The sequence below is a fragment of the Periophthalmus magnuspinnatus genome, chromosome 17, assembly GCF_009829125.3.
Source record: "Periophthalmus magnuspinnatus isolate fPerMag1 chromosome 17, fPerMag1.2.pri, whole genome shotgun sequence".
NCBI lineage: Eukaryota > Metazoa > Chordata > Actinopteri > Gobiiformes > Gobiidae > Periophthalmus > Periophthalmus magnuspinnatus.
In genome coordinates, this window is record NC_047142.1 from 12,827,617 (window position 1) to 12,847,962 (window position 20,346).

General features: G+C 40.7%; 2 protein-coding genes across 2 annotated transcripts; both read left to right on the forward strand.

The window, feature by feature from the left end:
* Window positions 1-4,858: 4,858 nt before the first annotated feature.
* Window positions 4,859-13,620, forward strand: si:dkey-7l6.3 (gastrula zinc finger protein 5-1). Its single transcript, XM_033981878.2, has 4 exons — window positions 4,859-5,299; window positions 8,297-8,421; window positions 8,510-8,774; window positions 9,403-13,620. The coding sequence occupies exons 1-4, from the start codon at window positions 5,044-5,046 to the stop codon at window positions 9,969-9,971; spliced, it is 1,215 nt and encodes a 404-aa protein (XP_033837769.1). The 5' UTR covers window positions 4,859-5,043; the 3' UTR covers window positions 9,972-13,620.
* Window positions 13,621-14,373: 753 nt separating this feature from the next.
* On the forward strand, window positions 14,374-20,346 carry LOC129456979 (flt3-interacting zinc finger protein 1-like). Its single transcript, XM_055228240.1, has 5 exons — window positions 14,374-14,659; window positions 16,147-16,209; window positions 16,842-16,902; window positions 17,609-17,733; window positions 19,578-20,346. Exons 1-5 carry the CDS (start codon window positions 14,447-14,449, stop codon window positions 20,202-20,204), a joined length of 1,089 nt encoding a protein of 362 aa, XP_055084215.1. The 5' UTR covers window positions 14,374-14,446; the 3' UTR covers window positions 20,205-20,346.

Genomic DNA, 20,346 nt, shown 5'->3' on the forward strand with positions numbered 1-20,346 from the left:
GTCTGCTCTGTCTGTGGACCGTCTGCTCTGTCTGTGGACCAATGGCGTGAGCTCAGGGCAATCAAGGCAAGCAGTGCCTGTCCAGTAAAATCTAAAATCATCGCATGTCAAAATTATAATTAAATGTTTTCGAAATATATACAAATAAACCCGTTTTCCCTTTACTGCCTGTTTGAAGCATGTTTGAAGTCACGGTGTCCTTTATTACACCCTACTGGTCAACATATGAGGCTGTATTATAAGTGCACCTGTCTGACCTGTGCACCTGTCTGACCTGTGCACGTGTCTGACCTGTGCACCTGTCTGGCCAGTGCACTGTTGTTAGTATCTCTTCATGAATGTACATTCTGTGCCGTAAGTGCATCACACATCTGTAGAGCTGTATGTCACTCATATATACTCAGTCTAATATATAAAAATATTAATAAACTATGGAGCTCTAGGCTTCTCTAATTTGACTCTGGTTATTGATGTATTTATTAATATGGTATACTAATTTGCTATTAGCTTGTATAAAAGTGGTATTATGAAATTCTTATTGACTAAATATTGATGACCACCCCAAGCCTGCTTGCCAACTATAAGAATGTTTGTTTCTGGTGCAAGCATCACAGAGGGCCAAGAGTTTGAAAAATAAAGTCAGAAGGGTTTAATGAGCTCCACACAAGTAAAGTGAACAATGAGGCAGTCTTTTATACTGATAACGAGTTCAAACAGGTGCCATTAAAACAGGTAACGAGTGGAGGACAGAGGAGCCTCTTAAAGAAGAAGTTGTGATTTCCTAGATTCCCCCACTCTGGACTTGGTCATCACTCATGGCCTGTCTGCGAGTGTGTCCTCTGTTGTTGACCTGGCTGTGTCAGATCATTTCTGTGTGTTTTTTAATATCACTGGTTTTATTCAGTGGGAGACCTCTGTGAGAACTGTGAGGAAGCGTCATCTTACCCCTGAAGTGGCTACAAATTTTATTCAAATTTTAAAGAACACTCCATTGTTTTACCTGCCTCCTGTGATTTTATTGTTGATGATTTTAACAGCAAACTTCAATCCACTTTAGATACAGTTGCTCCTCTTAAATTAAGCAAGGCCCCCTCCAAACCTGTGGCACCATGGAAAACTGAATCAATAAAACAACTCAAACGAAATTGCAGAAGGGCAGAAAGAAAATGGAGGAAAAACAAAATCACAATTAACTTTCAAATGTATAACCAACATCTAAAAACATATAATAATGCCATCAGAAAAAATAGAAACTTATATTTCTCCAAACTAATCACAAACAATAAAAACAACCCCAAAATTCTTTTCTCCACTATCGACCATCTTACTAACACTAATTTTAACAATTTCAAACTCCCTCCCACTGATTCCCTTTGTGAGCAGTTTGCAGACCAATTTTAGACTAAATTATGATTCTAAACAGGTGACAGTGTTGGTTCTACTGGATCTAAGCGCTGCCTTTGATACAGTAGACCACACTATTCTTTTAAACAGACTCAAACACCTGGTCGGCCTCTCTGGTACTGTACACAAATGGTTTACTTCCTACCTTACAGACAGAACATTTATGGTAAGTTTAGACACCTACTCCTCTCAGGTTCATAAAATCACATGTGGAGTGCCCCAGGGTTCCATTTTAGGTCCTATACTTTTTAACCTGTACATGCTCCCCTCTTGGTGATGTCATCAGGAGACATGGAATCAGCTTCCACAGCTATGCAAATGATACACAGCTTTACATCTCCATGTCTCCTGATGACACCAGCCCAATGGATGCTCTTTTTAACTGTATTTTAGACATCACATCCTGGATGGCAGAAAACTTCCTCCAGCTTAACCAGGACAAAACTGAGGTTTTAATCATCGGTCCTGAGGCCCAGAGAGAGAAACTTTTACCCAAATTACAGTCACAGTCTTTTAAGTAAGAAACCTGGGCATTATTTTTGACTCTGAGCTGACTTTTATTCCACATATTAAAAACATCACAAAAATTGTTTTTTACCATTTGAAAAACAGCCAGAGTCCGTCCCATTCTCTCTCGGGCCAACACAGAGACGCTGATGCTTTTATCACCAGTCGTATAGACTACTGTAATGCCCTGCTCTCTGGTCTTCCCAAAAAGGCTATTTCAGGTCTACAATTATTACAAAATTCAGCAGCACGTGTCCTGACTAAGACCAGGGGGCGGGACCACATTACACTGGTTTTAGAATCCCTGCATTGGCTCCCTGTGTGTTTCAGGATCGATTTTAAAGTTCTTTTACTGGTTTTTAACTGGCCCCTGCGCTCCTCCGGCAGCAGGCTCCTAGTCATCCCCAAAGTCAGGACACACTCATGGAGAGGCCTCTTTCTAGTTTTATGGCCCCCGTCTAGGGAACAGTCTGCCGGAGGACCTCAGGGCCACAGAGAAAATTCAGGTTTTTAAAAGCAGGCTCAAGACTGATCTTTTTAGCATAGCTTTTGATTAGTATTTATCACTTTAGTTTACTTCTGTATTTATTTAGGCTTATTTAGGCTGGCTAGTGTGTTTATGTTGATATAAATGTTTTACTTATGTTTTATTTACTTGTTTAGCTTTGACTTATTTTATTATTTTTAATAATTTTAGATTTGCCAGTGTTTCCTCTGAGGAGGCCTCTGCACCGGGAGCTGTGGTTGGCTGTGGCTGCTGGGCCCTGGCTCGTGGGCCCTGGAGGTTTGGTCTTGACCTCATCTTTTCTCTGGGCCCTGGGTTGGTGTCCTGTGGCTGCGGGTGACCCTGCTCCTGGTGCAGATGGTTCCTCTGGTGGCGCTCTCTCATCTGGTTCATCTTTATCCAGCCTATGGCATTTAAACGTATTTCAATGAAACCAAAGGTATTTTAACAAGTGTTGGGGTGGGGGGTGGGAGTGTGTTTTGGGGTGGGGGGTTGTCTGGTTGTGTTTATTGATGTGTTGGGGTTGGGTTGTTTGGCTGTGGGGTGGTTGGGTGGGTTTGGTGGGTGGGACTGTTTTAATGCACTGTAAAGCACTTTGTGTTACATTTTTCTTGTATGAAAAGCGCTTTATAAATTAAATTTGTTGTTGTTGTTGTTGTAGTGCACACTGCTAAGTGTAGATACCTTACAATTGCCCCTTTTCACACCATGCCTCATGGCACACAGCAACTTGGTCAGCAATTGTATTCTCATTGGGCACACCTCTAGGTATAACAACTGCATCAAAAATAAATATTAGCTGGTATATATATATATATATACACATAGATATATGTGTCAATTTTCAGATCAGGCATCTGTGCTGACCTAGTTATCTTCTGCTGTAAGACGACACTTTGGGTAAACTGCAGTTCTGAAAGAAGCATTTTGTGAATCACAAAACTGTTATTGGTTAGTTGTTAGTTGTTTGTGTTGTTAGTGTGTGATTATTTCATAGGAACATGTAAAGAAAAAGAAGATAAATTATACAGCATCTGCATCTCCTATAAAAATAAATAAATAAATAAATAAAATAACGAAATCGCAGGCGCTTAGTCGTCAAGGATGATGAAGTCAGTCAAGACACTACCGGCTTTGATTAAGCCTTCATTTTGTTTTCAAGAGAGCTAATTAACATTTTGGGAATTCGTGAAAGAATTTGGTTTCTTCTTTACAATTACAATTGAGGAGGGTTTTTGGTACCAGCTGGACTTTTCTTAGGACATGCATGTCAATAAACTCACTGCAGTGATGAGGCACTTACATAATATCTACATTCTTAGACCTGATGGAGGTGCACTGCCCCTTTGAATTTACTCTCCCTCATGAGAAAAGTCTTCAACACTTATCTACGCAGGGACTCTCACCCTTTTTCTTTTTTACTAGTTAGTAAGCCTAGATAGGAGTTTCACCTAGTGACTGTTCACTAAATAGCAGGGACTTGCACGCTACAAGCTACATGCATTTCAAAGTAGTGACTTTTGTTTCACACCCATGAGATAATGAACTTTTACATCTGAGGACAGCTAAGACAACAAAGACTTTCCTGGAGGATGGGACAGAGCCTTTACACATGTTGACGTCTGGTCTGGGTCTCTTCATTTACACAATGAGTACACTTAAATTTCCATCACACACTAACTATGGTGATGGTAAAACACAGGGTTGTAGTGAGATTTCCAGTTAAAGTAGACTGGTGGGTGTGGGCTCTCTGTATGCATTCTAATTGTACTGTGGGAAATTTGGAGAAGTGAGATGGGTTTATATTTGCAGGCATATATGGCCAAGGAAAATGTCTGCAGGGATCACTTTGTATAGGGTTGCCAGAAACATTAGGCATGGCATAAAGAGATGACAACATATGAGCAAGACATGCAGTAGGTGACAAAGGGCTAGGAGGCAGATAAATACAAAAGAAGGGTATGGGAACTAAATACTCTGGTTTTGGATAAGCAGGTGAACATGCCAGACTGGGCTAACCTGGGAGATATAAATTAGCAACGGAGGAGAGCCAAGTGTACCATTTTGTGGCATTCCAAGTCAATGATAACCTGACCTCAACCCTTCTTTTGGTCCTACTATTTGTCCCATTATTAGAATGTGGAGGGCTGGTGGGTTGGCCTGATTCAAAGTACCAGAAAATGGGCGAAACACTAACTGTGGCAAACAAAAATAAAATCAATATGTGCCACAGTCATGATGAAGAAACAAGACAGGCCAAATACATTCTAATGTGTTTCAATGAGCGTCCAAACAGTTAAGCTCAGATTCAATTACACACACACACACACACACACACACACACACACACACACACACACACACCCCCACACACACACACACACACACACACACAAAAACACAGCACTTTATTGTGAAAGGGCGCGAGTTCCGGTGGTTGCCAGGGACACAGAGGAAGAGGCGGGGCAGAGACACATCCACAGGAGACGGGACATAAACCAGGCGACGCTACACCTCCTCCTCTCCTCCGGGCTTTGTTCCTCTCCACTCCTCCGGGGCTTGCTTCTTCTCCGCTCGGGTAGCAGTGCTCTTCAGTTCCGGTTCGGTGTCCGGTGCCTGTTCTCGGGATGTCTGGGTACGAGGCTTTCCGGGCGCAGCTGGCCTCCATCATGGCGGCGGTGGCGGAGATGTGCGAGCTGCTGGACGTTAACTACTCCACGCTGCAGCAGGAGCTCAGCCGCAGCCACCGGGAGAACGAGGCGCTACGGAACAAACTGCAGCTCATCGAGAACATCGTGGCCCGCGGAGCGCCCCGGGGAGAGGTGCTCGTGTACGGCGGCAGAGAGGAGCAGTGCGACGGGGAGAGGCTGGATCCGAGCACCGGTGAGAGTCTGTGCTGTGCCGCATGTGCTGGATAAACAAACACGGGCCTGTTGCTACAATGTGGTCTGAGCTGCGGAGTGGACTTTTTTGTTTAAATGGCCCATATTACTCCATTTTAACGTAGTTTTTTCATCCAAAGCATTCCTGGAGGTGTGTCTTGTTTTGTTTCATTCACATGTTTGCACTGTTGTTCTGATGCTGCTGGTGTATATATTTTCTACCTCTAAGTATTTTATTTCATTTTTAAGCATATCTTTTCAACACTAACTGTGCATGCCCTTATTTGTATTTATCCAGTGTGTTTTTATGTTGCACTTTATCACCCCAGTAAATTCCTAGTTTGTGAAGTGTGTTCACAAACGATGGCAATAAAAGTCTTCTGATTCTGATTATCACACAGACCCTGCATATTTAGGCTGAGTTCTCAAACAGAAAACACCCTGTTCCTCTTAGTGATGTCATGTGGTAATACAGAAAGTGCTCCACTGTGTTTTTAAACTCTACACCTTCCCTAGAGTCATTTGGATAATTTCATCTTTGGAATTGTCTATGTCTGCTGTAAAATGTAGCTGTTAACATTAAAACTACAGTGATGTGACATCACAAGGGGGAACACAGCATTTTGAGCTTTGGGGGTGTAGACAGACTAATATTCAAGGTAAACGTATGTGAATGAAACAAACCACAACTCCTGGTGTGTTTTGATGACATGACAACGTTATAACATGGCTTAAAGTTCACAAGACTGAATTTTGTGTAATATAGGACAAGGGACCACGTAAGATTTAGATTTTAAATTAAATACATATATAGCAAACAACGAAGTTAAATCTGTCAACTGGACAAATCTTGTAGCAGTGAAGACGTTTCGCTGCTCATCCAAACCGCTTCTTCAGTTCTGGTCAGATTGCTGGTGGCCACTGCCTTTAAATCTATCTGAGGGGAGGGGCCAACTACACTGAAACTGTAAACAGCTATTGTCTCCAGTTTCAGCTGAAACTACCCTATTCAGCCCTTAACGACCCTGCTATTGTTCTCATTGTTGTGGGTCTGAGGATGGAGTTGTAGATGGGGGAGAGATTATGTCTCAGGCCCCCATTTAAGGAAGGATTCTCTTTCCTAACAAAAATAACTTCTTTAACTCCTCTCTCAAACCATTTCTTTTCTCTATCTAAGATCTGAACTTCACTATCTTCAAAGGAGTGGTTAGTGGCTTTGAGATGGAGATGCACGGCGAACTGGGGTCCAGAGGAACTCTCCCGCCGGTGTTGGTACATCCTCTTATGGAGCAGCTGTTTAGTTTCTCCAATGTAACGCTCACTGCACTCTTCACTACACTGAATGGAGTAGACTACATTACTTTGTTTATGGCTCAGGGTTTTGTCCTTAGGGTGAACCAATTTTTGCCTCAACATGTTTGTAGGTTTAAAAAAGACAGGAATCTCATACTGTCTGAAGATTCTCTGAAGTTTTTCAGACACACCTGCAGTGTAAGGGATGGTAACACCTCTCCTTCTAGGTTCAGATTCCCTGTTGTCCTGTTTTTTAGCTCTCTTAGATCTATTGAAGGCCCATTTTGGATATCCACAAGCAGAGAGGGCTTTCTCCACATGTTGCTCTGTATGATCCGTATGTGTAGGCTTCCTGTGTTCACAAACGATGGCAATAAAAGGATTCTGATTCCTGTAAACTTCTACTGGAGTCGCCGGTCCTCTCCTATTGTTACTACATCTAAAAAGGCCAGTTTGTTCTCCTTGGCTTCTTCCCGAGGAGAACAAACTACACATACAGACCAATACCTGCTATTTGATTCACACCATCCACTGCAGCACAAACTCGAAGTGATCCGGACACTACACCACAGAGCTCAAGTGGTGCCCACAAACACAGGGAAAAGTAAAGGAGGAGCAACATGTGGAGAAAGCCCTCTCTGCTTGTTGTGATGATGTTTACGCCAATGCCACCTCCCATTGGGCACCACAGTTTTCTAACATGGAAGTCAGCTGACTTGTTTCTTTTATTAAAATATTTCAAATGTGCAAATTATAGCACAATGATCCACGGGTGTCATAAATTATACCTATGTAGCAGGCACAAGCGCGATATGTCCTTGAGGCACCGGCAACCCAGGTTCATTTGTAATTGTACTCTTGATACTTTTTTAATGGTAAGAGTGTATACAGTTCCTTTAACAGTCAGAATGTAGATGTTTAGCCTGGCTTTTGGTTATTATCTTAACCTCCTGAGACCCGAGCTCTTGCAGGACTTTATTTGCAAAAACTATTAAGTGCTTGAACACATACATTTTGTGTAAACAAAATGAGAAACAATTGTGCCTCTAGGAACAATGTGTCTCATTTGTGCTGCTAACAGGTGCAGGAAGACCTATGCCTTTAAATAAAAAAATAAATAAAATAAATACATAAATTAAAATAAAATAAAAAATACATAAATATTCCAAACTCTTAGAAATATTCAAAATTGAACATGTTCTTGTTGCTGTTCTTCTAAAAATTTGCACTGTGGCCTAAACTACCCAAAATGTGTTGTCCACAGATAAGGACATCAGGTCTCAGGAGGTTAAATACATAGTGTATTCATGTAAAAAAAACTGGCACAAAGTTTAACATCTTCCCTGCCAGCAAAATGATCAAGAACAACATTCATTTTCAGTTCATTGTCGGTGTAGTCTCTCAGTCATCCAGGTAGGTTCCATAGAAAAAGAAAATGAAATTCTGTCACTGGACAAAAGTTTAGAGTGACGACATTTTGCCACTCATCCAAGTAGCTTCTGCAGTTCTGGTCCAGTTGACAGAATTATATTTTCTTTTGCCTTAAAATTTATTTTCAACAATAACTATATAAAACTGTGCCATTATTCAATCTTCTCATTTCTGATGTCACATGAAAGGAAAGAAGCCATGAGGTGAATATGACCAAATCTGTGTTGTGTGACTTGTTTAATGCCAGTATAATACCAGTCTTGTGTTTACACAGAGGGCCATACAACTCCAGCACGTGGGGCCACAGTGACGAGGAACGGCTCTGCTGTGTCTCCTCCTGATACCACCACCCATGGGTGCAGTCCCAGAGCCGCAGAGAGCACTCTGCACTTCAGCCTGGTGAGAGAATAGAGGGGCTGCAGGACATATTCTCTCAGATGCCCTAAGGCGCTGTGGTGGTGTCTGACTGACTATGCTTGTGTTACAGAGGCTGACAGCTGCAGAAGGGACACAAGCGATAGAGTGGAAGGAGGAGATAGAGGAGATAGAGTGGAGGAACGAGACAGCGACGGAAGGCTCACAGGAGACGCAAGAGTCACAGGAGACACAAGGGTCACAGGAGACAGGGGACACACAGGAGACACAGGAGGCAGACAGTGAAGATGTGGTGCTGATAAAAGAGGAGGACACAGAGGAGGAGGAAGACGACGACAGTCCTGCAGCTCCAGACCAACAGCCTCTGAGCCACACAGGTGAGGCAACTCACAAGACTGTGCAATAACATGAACAAGTCAAGGATTCAATTTTGCCCAGTCCTACAAATGTGCTCTGTAGTTCTCATAATATTTCACCTGAAATATTACAAAGGCAACATAAGGCAGCTGTATATTATTTAGTTTACTTTTGTGGAACATCCCAGTGAGGCTGTCCTGTGCAGCTAACAACAATCAAAGCAGCCAAGTTATTAACAATAGTGCCAATATCCCGTTCATTTCTCCTCTTCTTTTTCACTGCAATGCCACATAAGTCTCCCCCTGTGTGTATGTATATGCATGGGTGGAGAGAAAGAGGAAAGTTACTCCAGTGACACACCTCAACAACTGTTTTAATGAAGTTGCGGCATAAGCTGCTATCAGTTCTACACAACAGCGTATTCTCTTTGCACTGATGATGTGACACACGTCTAAACCCCAGGGGCTTTTGACAGTGGTGGCCAAGATCCACACACAAAGAGTGCAGTGGAAACACTGGATTTAATAGAATCTTGAAAATGGGTTAAATCTTAAATGGTAAATTTCTAGATACTTTGCAATTGCATTCATGGCTGAGCACATATCCAAAATTCAAATTTCTTTCTTTTTCTTTCTTTCTTTGTGTCAGAGTCAGAAGTGAGTGCTGCAGGGCCCTCCAGTCTACACTGTGAACCTGTGGAGTCATCTCCGCCAGGGGGCGCTGTGCACACAGTCATAGACCTGACCCCAGAGCCCACCCACAAACCCTTCACCCTAAACCCCTCCCATAACATCCCGTCTGCCAATGACACTGCCCCTCACAACACTTGGCCCAACCGGAGCACGCGGCGTGTCCCCACGATGCAAAGGCCGGACCGGGACTTAAATGCCTTCCCATTCATTGGCCTGAGTGCGACGCAGCTGGAAGTGACGAAGTTGAATGGTGAACGGCGGTTTGTCTGTACGTACTGCGGTAAAGGCTTCTCGTCGGCACGCGGCCTGGAGACTCACATTAGGGTACACACGGGGGAGAGACCCTTCAGCTGTGCGCAGTGTGGAAAGCGCTTCACCCAGTCTGGACACCTCAAGACCCACCAGAGCGTGCACACTGGGAACCGGCCCTTTGGCTGCCTGCACTGTGGTAAAAGGTTTGCTGGGAAGCAAAACCTGAGGATACATCAGCAGAAGCACCACCCTAATGAACCGCAAGCACCGTGACATAAGAGATCAAGAGCAGGACATAAGCAGATGGAGGCAAACAAGCAGCTTGATGCTGGCAAAAAAGATGCTGAACAGTTTTTATTTCATGTGGATAAGCCCAGTAATTAGAGATATTGACCAGAAACCAGGTCAAAACATCTTTATTTGAATCTTTAGCACCATAAAAGTGTTATTTTTAAACTCCTACTTAACTTAAACTATAAGCTTTTTAAAAAGTTGTGACATCATTTGACATCTCATCTTTGACAAGCGACATTGTCCCCTAACTGACAAATGAGTGGCAGGTAGAGTAGAGTGGAGTGGCAGTGGAGTGGTAGAGTGAAGGTTGAAGATTAGAAAAGCACTGGCTATAGAAATGTGACCATTTAACAATTTTATAGAGCAGTGGTTCCCAACCTTAACGACATCTATTTTATCCATGGATACTTTGGTGACCCTAACATCCTTCTACCTGAGAAGCTACTGTCTTAAAAGGACAATATTATTGTCTGGTAAATAAGATGTTATAGAATGGGAATGACTATGAAATACTTTACAGAACTCTAGAAAGTTTGGAACTTTCCCTAAGAACCCCTTTGGGACTCCCTAAGAATTAATTAGTTTGAAAACAAACAAAAATTGATCTGATGTGGTCATTGTTAATGTTTTGGTTGAAGAATTCTGATGTTGTATATTTCATTCTTCATTCTCTGGAGAACACTGATATCTCTAGGGTGGAATGTTCAGCAGTTAGTTGTGGCATGATGGCACAACGCACACAATAGCAAATACTGTCAAAAAGGTTTAAGACAGGGGTGCCCAAACTTTTTTCACTGAGGGCCATATCTTGAAAAATATTCGACACGGAGGGCCACAGTGGTCAATACAGTGGATAATTCAGATGGTGCATTTAACATAGTTTTGTCTGAAAAGATGTCTGTGGAATCCCATAGTCATCCAGGAATAATGAATTTGAATTTGAAGGTTAAAATGGAAAGCTTACAAAACAGCTTGCAAAACAGGATGGCTACTTTATTCCCAGAAGAAATATTTCAGAGGAGCAACTATATAGCTACAGGTCAGCTAAAACGACACAAGGAAACCAAAGAATGTCACAGGAGTTTATGCAACTCCATAAACAATCTAACCCTAGGGATTGGAGAGACAAGGGGATGAACACCTCCAGAGGAAAGGAAGACTATTACCGCTCTTGAGAAGGACCACAGCATCAACATTTTGCCAACTTACAGCAGGACTGTTTAGAAAAAGTCAAACCTCTCCAATTTGACCCAGATGAGACAATTATTTTATTTGATGTGACCTCTCTTTTCATTTGTATCCCCACAGCATGGAGGAGGCTAATGCAGGAGCAAAAAAGAGGACTAAACTGTCATCTGACCAGATCTGCCAACTGCTGGCAATTTGTTTAAATACCACATCATTCCAGTTCAGAGGAAACTTGGAAACTACAGGCAAATCCACGGCTGTGCCGTGGGCTCACTGGTCTCTCCTATCATGGTTAACTTATACATGGAACAATTTCAACAGGAGGCATTGGCCTCATTTCCAGGCACTTCGCCCACATATTGGTTTCGATATGTGGATTACAACTGGACCAAAATCAACATTCAAGATCTGGAGCCCTTTACTGCACATATTAATGCTGTGGATCTGAACATCAACATGGCAAGAGGGCAAGGAGAACAAGCTGGCCTTCTTAGATTGTACAGTAACAATAGGAGAGGATGGCGACTCCTGGTAGAAGTTTACAGGAAGCCCACACACATTGACCAATACTGGCTGTTTGATTCTCTCGGCCTTCAATAGATCTAAAAAGCAGGACAACAGAGAATTATCACTTAGTAGGAAAGGTGTAACCATTCCTTACATAGCTGATTTTCAGACAGCATGAAATTCCGGTCTGTTTCAAACATACACTTTAAGACAGACACTGGTTCACCCAAAGAACAAAACTCTGAACCACAAAGAAAGCAATGTCGTCTACTCCGTCCAGTGTAGTGAAGACTGCAGTGAGCTTTATATTGGAGAAACAAAACCGCCAGAGAATGTACCAACACCGTCAGGAGAGCTCCTTGGGAACCCAATCAGATCTTAGCCAAAGAAAAGAAATGGTTTGAGAGGGGAGTTAAAGAAGTAATTTTTAATAGGAAAGACAATCCTTTTTTGCACCAGAATGAGGGCCTTGGACATAATTTATCTTGTATTTTTAATTCCATCCTCAGACCTAAATCTAAACAAAGAAAACAGTAGGGCTAACCAGTATGCTAATAGGTGTGAGAGCACCCATTAGGGTCCTGAATGATTATGCTAAACATGACTCAGGCACAGGTCACATTTAATGTAGCTCATTAGACCTAGTCATCAGACATAAACTGTAAACAATAGATGTATTAGTTTCAAAGTAGTTTGCTTTATATCTATCTGAAGGGAGAAGCTGTGTCCACCAGTAATCTGACCAGAACTGAAGAAGCCATTTGGATGAACAGCAAAACGTCTTCCCTCCAACAACTTTTTGTCCAGTTGGCAGATTTGTTTTTTGTTTTTTTACTATTTGTCTGAAAACTCAAGAAAAAATGTTGATTACACCAACTGCAAAGTATCAATACAGCCTTAGCAAAGTCAAACTGAATTTCTCTGCATAGGATGCAATACAAAAATACATTTTTTACCCCTGTGTCTACCCATCAGTGTTGGGTAGTAACTACTTACAAAGTAATCAATTACTTTTTTTTAGTAACAAAGTAATTTAACTAATTACAAGTCAAGAACTAGCCCTAGTAACTTTTAGTTACTTTTTCCCAGCCAAAATGTTTTATAATCCTTAGAACTCTGTTATAAAACAGTATGAAAAAGATGAACAGGTAGTATACATGTCTTTTGGTGACAGATGCAGATCAGCTGTGAGGGCCATGTGAGCGCCTCTGCTGCCCCTACACAAGAAGTGTAATTAGTGTGAAGATTTGATGCTTTTTATAAATTGGTTCCTGAGCTGTAACTTTCATTTTTTTCAAAGGAACTAAAAGAGCAATCACTAATTACATTTGAAATAAAGTAACTAGAATAGTCATATTCTGACGGAGTAATCTGAAAGTAATCTGAACAACACTGCTTCCCAAACACCACAATCTTATCACTTCAGGAGCAGGCAGATAGTAGCTCCTCAGGTTTCCAGTTCTGGATGGTGCTGTATTCAATTGTAAATAAAAGAGTGAGAGATTTTAAAACTTTTGTCTGAACAGATCTATTTTTAATGCAAGTGCTACATTCTGTGTAACAGTGTGTTTGTGTTTCCTCATCAAAAGACTATTTGGACTTGTGTTTTGTTTCATTCACATGCTACAGAACTCAAAACACTCTGAATATTAATGTTGAAATATGTCATATTTTTTTATTTACAGAAGACAAGCAACAATGCTCATCCACATCATTTCAGAAGGTCCCATTCATTTAATGGGAACACCAGTAAATCAAAACAAAGAAAATATTGAAAACTTGTAAATTTGACAAAATGCAATTAAAACTTAAAAAAAAACGGTGTAATAAAAGTTGTAAAATACGGGAAGTAGCGCTGAGTTTTAAAACAGAATCCCTCATTGACTGTCATCAGCTGATTTAACAAAATAAAGGTTTTTGTGTTTGTCAAATGAAAACTATTGTGTAATTTAGACAAGTTTTGCCCTTGTTAACATTATGGTTGCTAGGTAACATACCATCTTTGTCATATCTTCTGCCTCTGTCCAACCAGACACCAAGGACTACAGATGGAAATTAGCATTTTGCTAAATCTGGTGCAGCCATCTTTTTAATGTATCTGCACACTGTCCTTCATTAAATAAACAAATAAATAAAGTAAAATTATAAACCTCACTGAAATTAGAAAACTAGAAAAGTCTAGGCAAGATTTTTTGTAAAATCTTAAGTCTAATCATGTTAACTATGATTTAGAGAAATTAGTTGTCTAACCTGTAATATGCACTTTAAATATTCTGCTACTGAAAATAATTAATTAGGAGTTTTACTTGTGAAAACTTAGGTGCCTGCCGTATTTTAGCTATAATATTCTGAGCCATTAAATTATCCAACCCAATCCATTTAGCACATTTTATAACAACCTTAAATTTTATTTATATGCATACAGTTGAATATGCATTTTTGATTTAAAATATTCAAAATTCTACAAACCCAGCGAAACACGTAAAAATACACGGATAAAAAGAAAGGAAATGCCGTAAAATAAAAATGTAGTCCGGCTTTGTTTTTGTCACGTGAATCACACATGTAGACTTTTATTTTTGTCACGTGACTCTCACATGTAGGCTTTTATTGTGAAACCGCGCACGCTACCGGAAGTACCTAGACCTAAACAAAAACACTTCCTCAGTCAGTTGTTTCCAGAGCGGCGTATCCTCTCCCTCCTCTGTCCGATTTTGTATCATTCTTCCCCGGCTTTTTTGCCTCAGTTTGTCCCGAAAATGACTCTAAACGCTCGCGCCATCAACGAGCAGCTGGCCGCCATCATGTCCACGCTGTCCCGGGCCGCGCTGTCCCAGATGTGCGCTGTGGTGGACCAGGGCTTCTCCGCGCTGCAGGCAGAGCTCCTCCGCCAGCACAAGGAGAACGAGGAGCTCAAGAAGAAACTGCACTTGATCGAGTCCATCGTGGTGAACAGCACCGGGACAAGAGAAGTGGGTAGTAGACCACTCGGGATACATTCAGTTAGTTGCATTTACCTTTTAATAAAACAGTACCTCTCTCAGTATTCAGTAGTACTGTAGTAATTTTCAGACAGAATATTTTCATTCATATTTGAGTCACGATGACACATTCTTAAGTGCGATATAATGCTGAAGAAAATATAGACTATAAAACACTTTTTCCCCTAAAATTATTATAAATTTACATATTGTTAAAAACATAAGATGAAATAAATGAATAACATGCAACACTTAAGACAGGGGTGTCCAAACTTCTCTCATTAAGGGCCACATAGAAAAACACAGACAAAGCTGAGGGCCCTAAACTGGTCACCAATACAGTGAATACTTCACTGTATTGGTGACACATCTGTGTGTTTATTTCAAGTTAAACTGAACCACTAGATCTTTATTCATGCTTACATCCTCACTGTGTAACATTAAATATTTGATATGGGCTTGTCAAAGTAGATTTTCATAAATGTACAGTTATAAGTACTGTTTAAGGTAATATGGGTCAATTCACCTGGAAGCCATTTGGGCCAGGGCCACAGTTTGGGCATGCCTGATTTAAGTAGTGAGTTTGTGTCTATAATGACGTATAGAAGTTCATAATTCAACCCTGCTCATCTCGTTATCATCTCGTCATAGTACAGAAAAATAACCCACATGATAAATGTTGACCTGCAAACCCATATATCAATATAGTTTCTATCGTGACTAAGTGTAACAGCAGTGGTGTATACTTCACTACTTTTACGTGAGTATTTTCTTGCTTCCATATCTGTACTCAGAGGTAACAAAAATGAGTACCTCTTCATCCGCCACTGTTTAATAGTAGTACAATTCTTACTAGAAAAGTTCTGGTACTTTTCCACTGTGAATAAGCCTGCAAGTGACAATAAGTTCATAAGATAAGAACCTGTATTTGAACCAAAATGGGAAAATTTGTAGTACAAGAACAGCAGGAGAACATGCAATAAAAAATAAATAAACTATCACAATTTAAATGTATAACTAGAATAATATACTCTGAGTAGAGTTACGATAAAAGCAAATACAACACAATCTACAATAAGTGGCTCTGACTATACAGTGCAGCAAACGGACAGAATAAAGAGCAGGTAAAGTGACTACATTGTATTGTACAGCAGATGATTCAGATTAAGGTACAGAATTGCACATGATTAGTACTAAATATTAAATTATTTTTTTTAATTTTTTTTCTTGCACCACTGTGTAAGTTAAAGCTTTTTTTTTAAAATTTTTGTGGTGTTTCCTTTGAAAATGCCAGATAATATTTTGTCATTTAAATTATAACTAAAATACTATTACATGAGCAGTAGTTTCCTCAAATATATTTTTACTCTTACTTTGAGTAATTAGTTTGACGACTACTTGGTATGTTTGTACAACTTGAGTAATATTTTGAAGTAACTCACCTTTCACCAAGTACTAGTACCCACCTCTGTCTGCAGGAGCAGGGGCCAGACGGAGGTTCAGGTGCAGAGGAGTTGCAGGGGGTGCAAGCGCCGGACCAGGTAAGCTCTAGACACGTTACAGCTGAACTAGTGCTAATGAAGTGTGCTACATAGCCCTACATATGTCATATCTGCTGTTTGTGTCTAATGTGACATATGCACTTGAAGAAGAAGGTCTTGAGCACTCAGTCGCACAGAGACATTTTGCTGTTCTTGTCATGGACTACAAACAGCTGAAACTACTCTGCCACTCACTCCATAGAAATGTCATAACTACAGTTCTGTGTCCTCTTTTTCAAATGTAGGTCTTTATTATTATTATTATTATTATTATTATTATTATTATTATTATTATTATTATTATTAGTTATTATTTTTTTTAAATTCATTTAACAGAATAATGGTATTGTGATGTATTTTTATTAGTCATAACTATAGTGTAGGTTTTGGTCCCCAATTTATACATGTTTGGTCCTTCTTTACATTATGGTTACTAGGTAGCAGTTATAGAATTGCCTTTAGGTATGTCATATCTGCGGCCTGTGTCCATTGGTCCACCAGGAAGTAAAATACCTTTTTATTCTTCTTATTATTATTTTTCTATTTTCTGTTTTAAACATTTAAATTTGTTTTAATGAAATGAGTGGTCTAATCTGTCATGAGAATAACTCTTGGTCATATTTTGTGTGCAGATTCAGGAAGTGGTGGGAATCAAACATGAAGACCCGGACTTGGGAGGTGCAGTGGGAGAAGGTGAGAGTGCAATAGGGTAATTATGATAATTATCAAAAGGAAACAAGATAACTAAATGGAGAGCTTAAAGGGCATATGACCAGAACTGAAGAAGCAACTTGGATGAACAGCGAAACATCTTCACTCTTACAACTTTTAGTCTGGTTGACAGATTTAACTTTTAGCTTTTACTATGGATCAGACCTGGACAACTGAGGGATTACACAGACAATTGCCAATATTACAAACCTAGAAAAGACAACTAGGTAGGACTAGGCAATATTGAGATTTGGTTTGTGGACAGTTTTTAACCCCCATCAACATGAACTGCACCAGATGTATGAATTAATTTCTTTATTAATATTTCAGCCCTCTCTCAAATGTTAATGTTTCTTACATGTAAACCGCCATATAGTTTTTATGTACCATATACCATCCCTTTAATTCACCTGCTAATCACTCACCTGAACTCAAGAACCTCATGCATTTCAGAACATGTTTGTAGAAGTCTCAACGGGGAGAGCATATGAGACACAGGGGAGGGCATCAGAGACACGGGGAGCACATCTGGCACACAAGGGCATTTCAGAACATCTTTGTAGAAGTCTGAACTACAGAGTTGGCAGCTTTTATACAGAATAAGCCCCCATGGAGACACAGGGACATTTGTATAGAACGTTACATGGCCGTGAATAGTAGTTTTGGCTCATATTTATCTGTTTCTCAGATGTTCAGTGTGGGGACAGCAGAGGAGCGCCCATGAACAGAACGGAAGACAGCACCTCCATGAGGACACCTTGTCTGGAGGCAGGCTCAAGCTCCAGTGGGCCTGGGAGCAGCCCCACGTTCAAGGTGAGCTCAGGCAAAACCCAAATGATCTTAATTACCTGAATTAGGTTAAATTGTATAAGGGAAAATGGAGATGTGCTCTTGCTTTTAGCTGCTAATATGGAGTAATTAGATAAGAATTTTAAAAGAATAAGAATATTTACAGGCATTAAAAGAACTGTATGTGGCCAGTGACAGATTTAAAACGGTACTACAATCACAACTGAACCTGTGTTGCCAATGCAACCTGCAGATAGAGGATGCATACCTGTTTTTCTCATTATCAGTGTATGGACAGGCAGGCCATGCCTCATGTGAAAGCTCAGAACCTCCAGAATTCACTCACTGAGGTGCAAAGGCTGCACTAGCACTCATGATTCATGATTGGCTGCAGGTCCTGGGCTTTAGGAAGTGACCATTCAGATCAGAGAGAGTCCTTTTAGGTGTTAACTGTACCCATGTGCAGGGGAAGAGCAGAGTGCTTTTCATTTTGTGTTTTTGTGCTTTGTGACAGAATAGAACAGGCAACATAGGTGGTTATTATTATTATTATTATTATTATTATTATTATTATTATTATTATTATTATTATTGAACTGTGGTCCTGTATCTCATTTTAACTTGATACTTTTTCACACTAATGAATAAATCTGAAACTATTGTCTACTCCCACTGGTCACTCCAAGTTGCTGTAATTATGAAACTTGTAAAGCAATAAAATTATTCCTGCATTAAATTTACTTTCTGAGCATTGAGTTTTAGCCCTTTTCCATCCTGTTTTTCTTGTATCTTGTATGTTTTGAGTAATCTTCCAGGCTTCAAAGCCAAGTTACTGGAATGCTACTTGAGTGTCTTTGCCATAGTGAGGGTTTTAGATGTTCTTCTGGATGAGGATCAGGCAACGTTTAAAGCCATTCATGGGATTTGGAAAATATTAAAAAGCCTTTATTCAATCGTGGCTAATGATTTCTTTTTGGGCCTTAATGGTCCTTCACAAGGGCATAGATATTAAAAGAACAAAATGGCTGCCAGGCCTCTTTTATACGGGCAGGTCACATGATCTTCTCACATGACAAAGATCAGAATCAGAAGACTTTTATTGTCATCGTCTATGAACACAGTTCACAAACTAGGAACTTGCTGCGGTGATAAAGTGCAACATAAAAACACACTAAATAAATACAAATATAAATAAGTGCATGCACAGAGTAAAAAAAAGATATGCTTAAATATAAAATACTTAGAGGTAGAAAATATATACCACAGCAGCATCAGAACAACAGTGCAAACATGACTTATTAAAGTGACCGGTGTTAGAAAGTTATTTTTCCAGTTTTGTGCAGAATGATACAGAATGCATTTCAAGCTAATTACAAACAGCATAAACTTTATTTATGTTCCTCTTTTCAATATGAACTTCTAATCACAAAAAAACTCAGGTCATAGTTTAGGCCAGGAGATTTTGTAGCTTTTGGTGTATAAGTCCAAAAGGACTTCCTTGAGTAACGGCATAAGCTTGTCTCCACCCCATGTAGGCATGCTTATGTATATGATGCCCACTATTTTCAGGCTACAGCTCCCATGCCCTGCTTTTCTAGAATGTGCCGCCATGTTGTATTGAAGATGACCAGTTTTGATAGCTTGCTTATGCTCTACAACTCAAAATTTCAATTTTCTCTTGGTCCCTCCAGGCTCCTCAGCTCTACAAAACACTTCATCATATCAGAATCAGAATCAGAAGACTTTTATTGCCATAGTCTGTGAACACAGTTCACAAACTAGGAACTTGATTCGGTGAAAAGGTGCAACATAAACACACTGAATAAATACAAATATCTTGTGCTCATCACCTTTTCTCTCTCTCTCAGTGTGAAGTGTTAGATTTGGACCTCCAAATGGTGGAGCAGCATCCGTTGGATCCACCTTCAGCCTGTGGACCCATCTTCTCCTCTTCAACAGTGGTGAGCACGCACACTCCAGCTCAGAAGGTGGAGATACCTTCGGCCTGGAGCAGCTCATTTGAGACCTACCAACCGGAGAACTGTGACGCCTTTGGGCTGAATGTGGTCAGTGTGAGCGGGAGCCTGTCAGAAAACTCCACTTTAGATTTCAGTAAAATGGAACCTGGGTTTGGGCAGAGCTTTGTGGAGAAATCAGGAGTGAGGATGAGGGGCAGAGGGAGAGGCAGAGGCTCTGGCCCTAAATGTAAGCGCTTTGACTGCACCATCTGTCAGAAGGTCCTGGCCACAGCGCAGGCCCTGGAGTCCCACATGAGGATCCACACTGGAGAGAGACCCTTTAAGTGTGAAGAATGTGGGAAGAGGTTCACCCAGGCATGTCACCTTAAGTCTCATTGCCTCAGTATCCACGGCAACCCGCCCCACCCATGCCCCATCTGCAGCCGCGGCTTCAGCTCCCCGGGGCCCCTGCAGGCACACTTGAAGAGGTGGCACCCAAACTATCACTCAATCAGTACTGAAACAGGTCCAAACTAGGGATGAACCAGGACTAAAACCAGTCCATATGGGAAAATCACACACCATGTCTAAAAAAGGACTTTACTGTGAACTCTACAGCCAAGTGGGGCTATATCAGTGCATCTCAATTATTTTCTATCATGCCCCCCCCCCCAGGAAT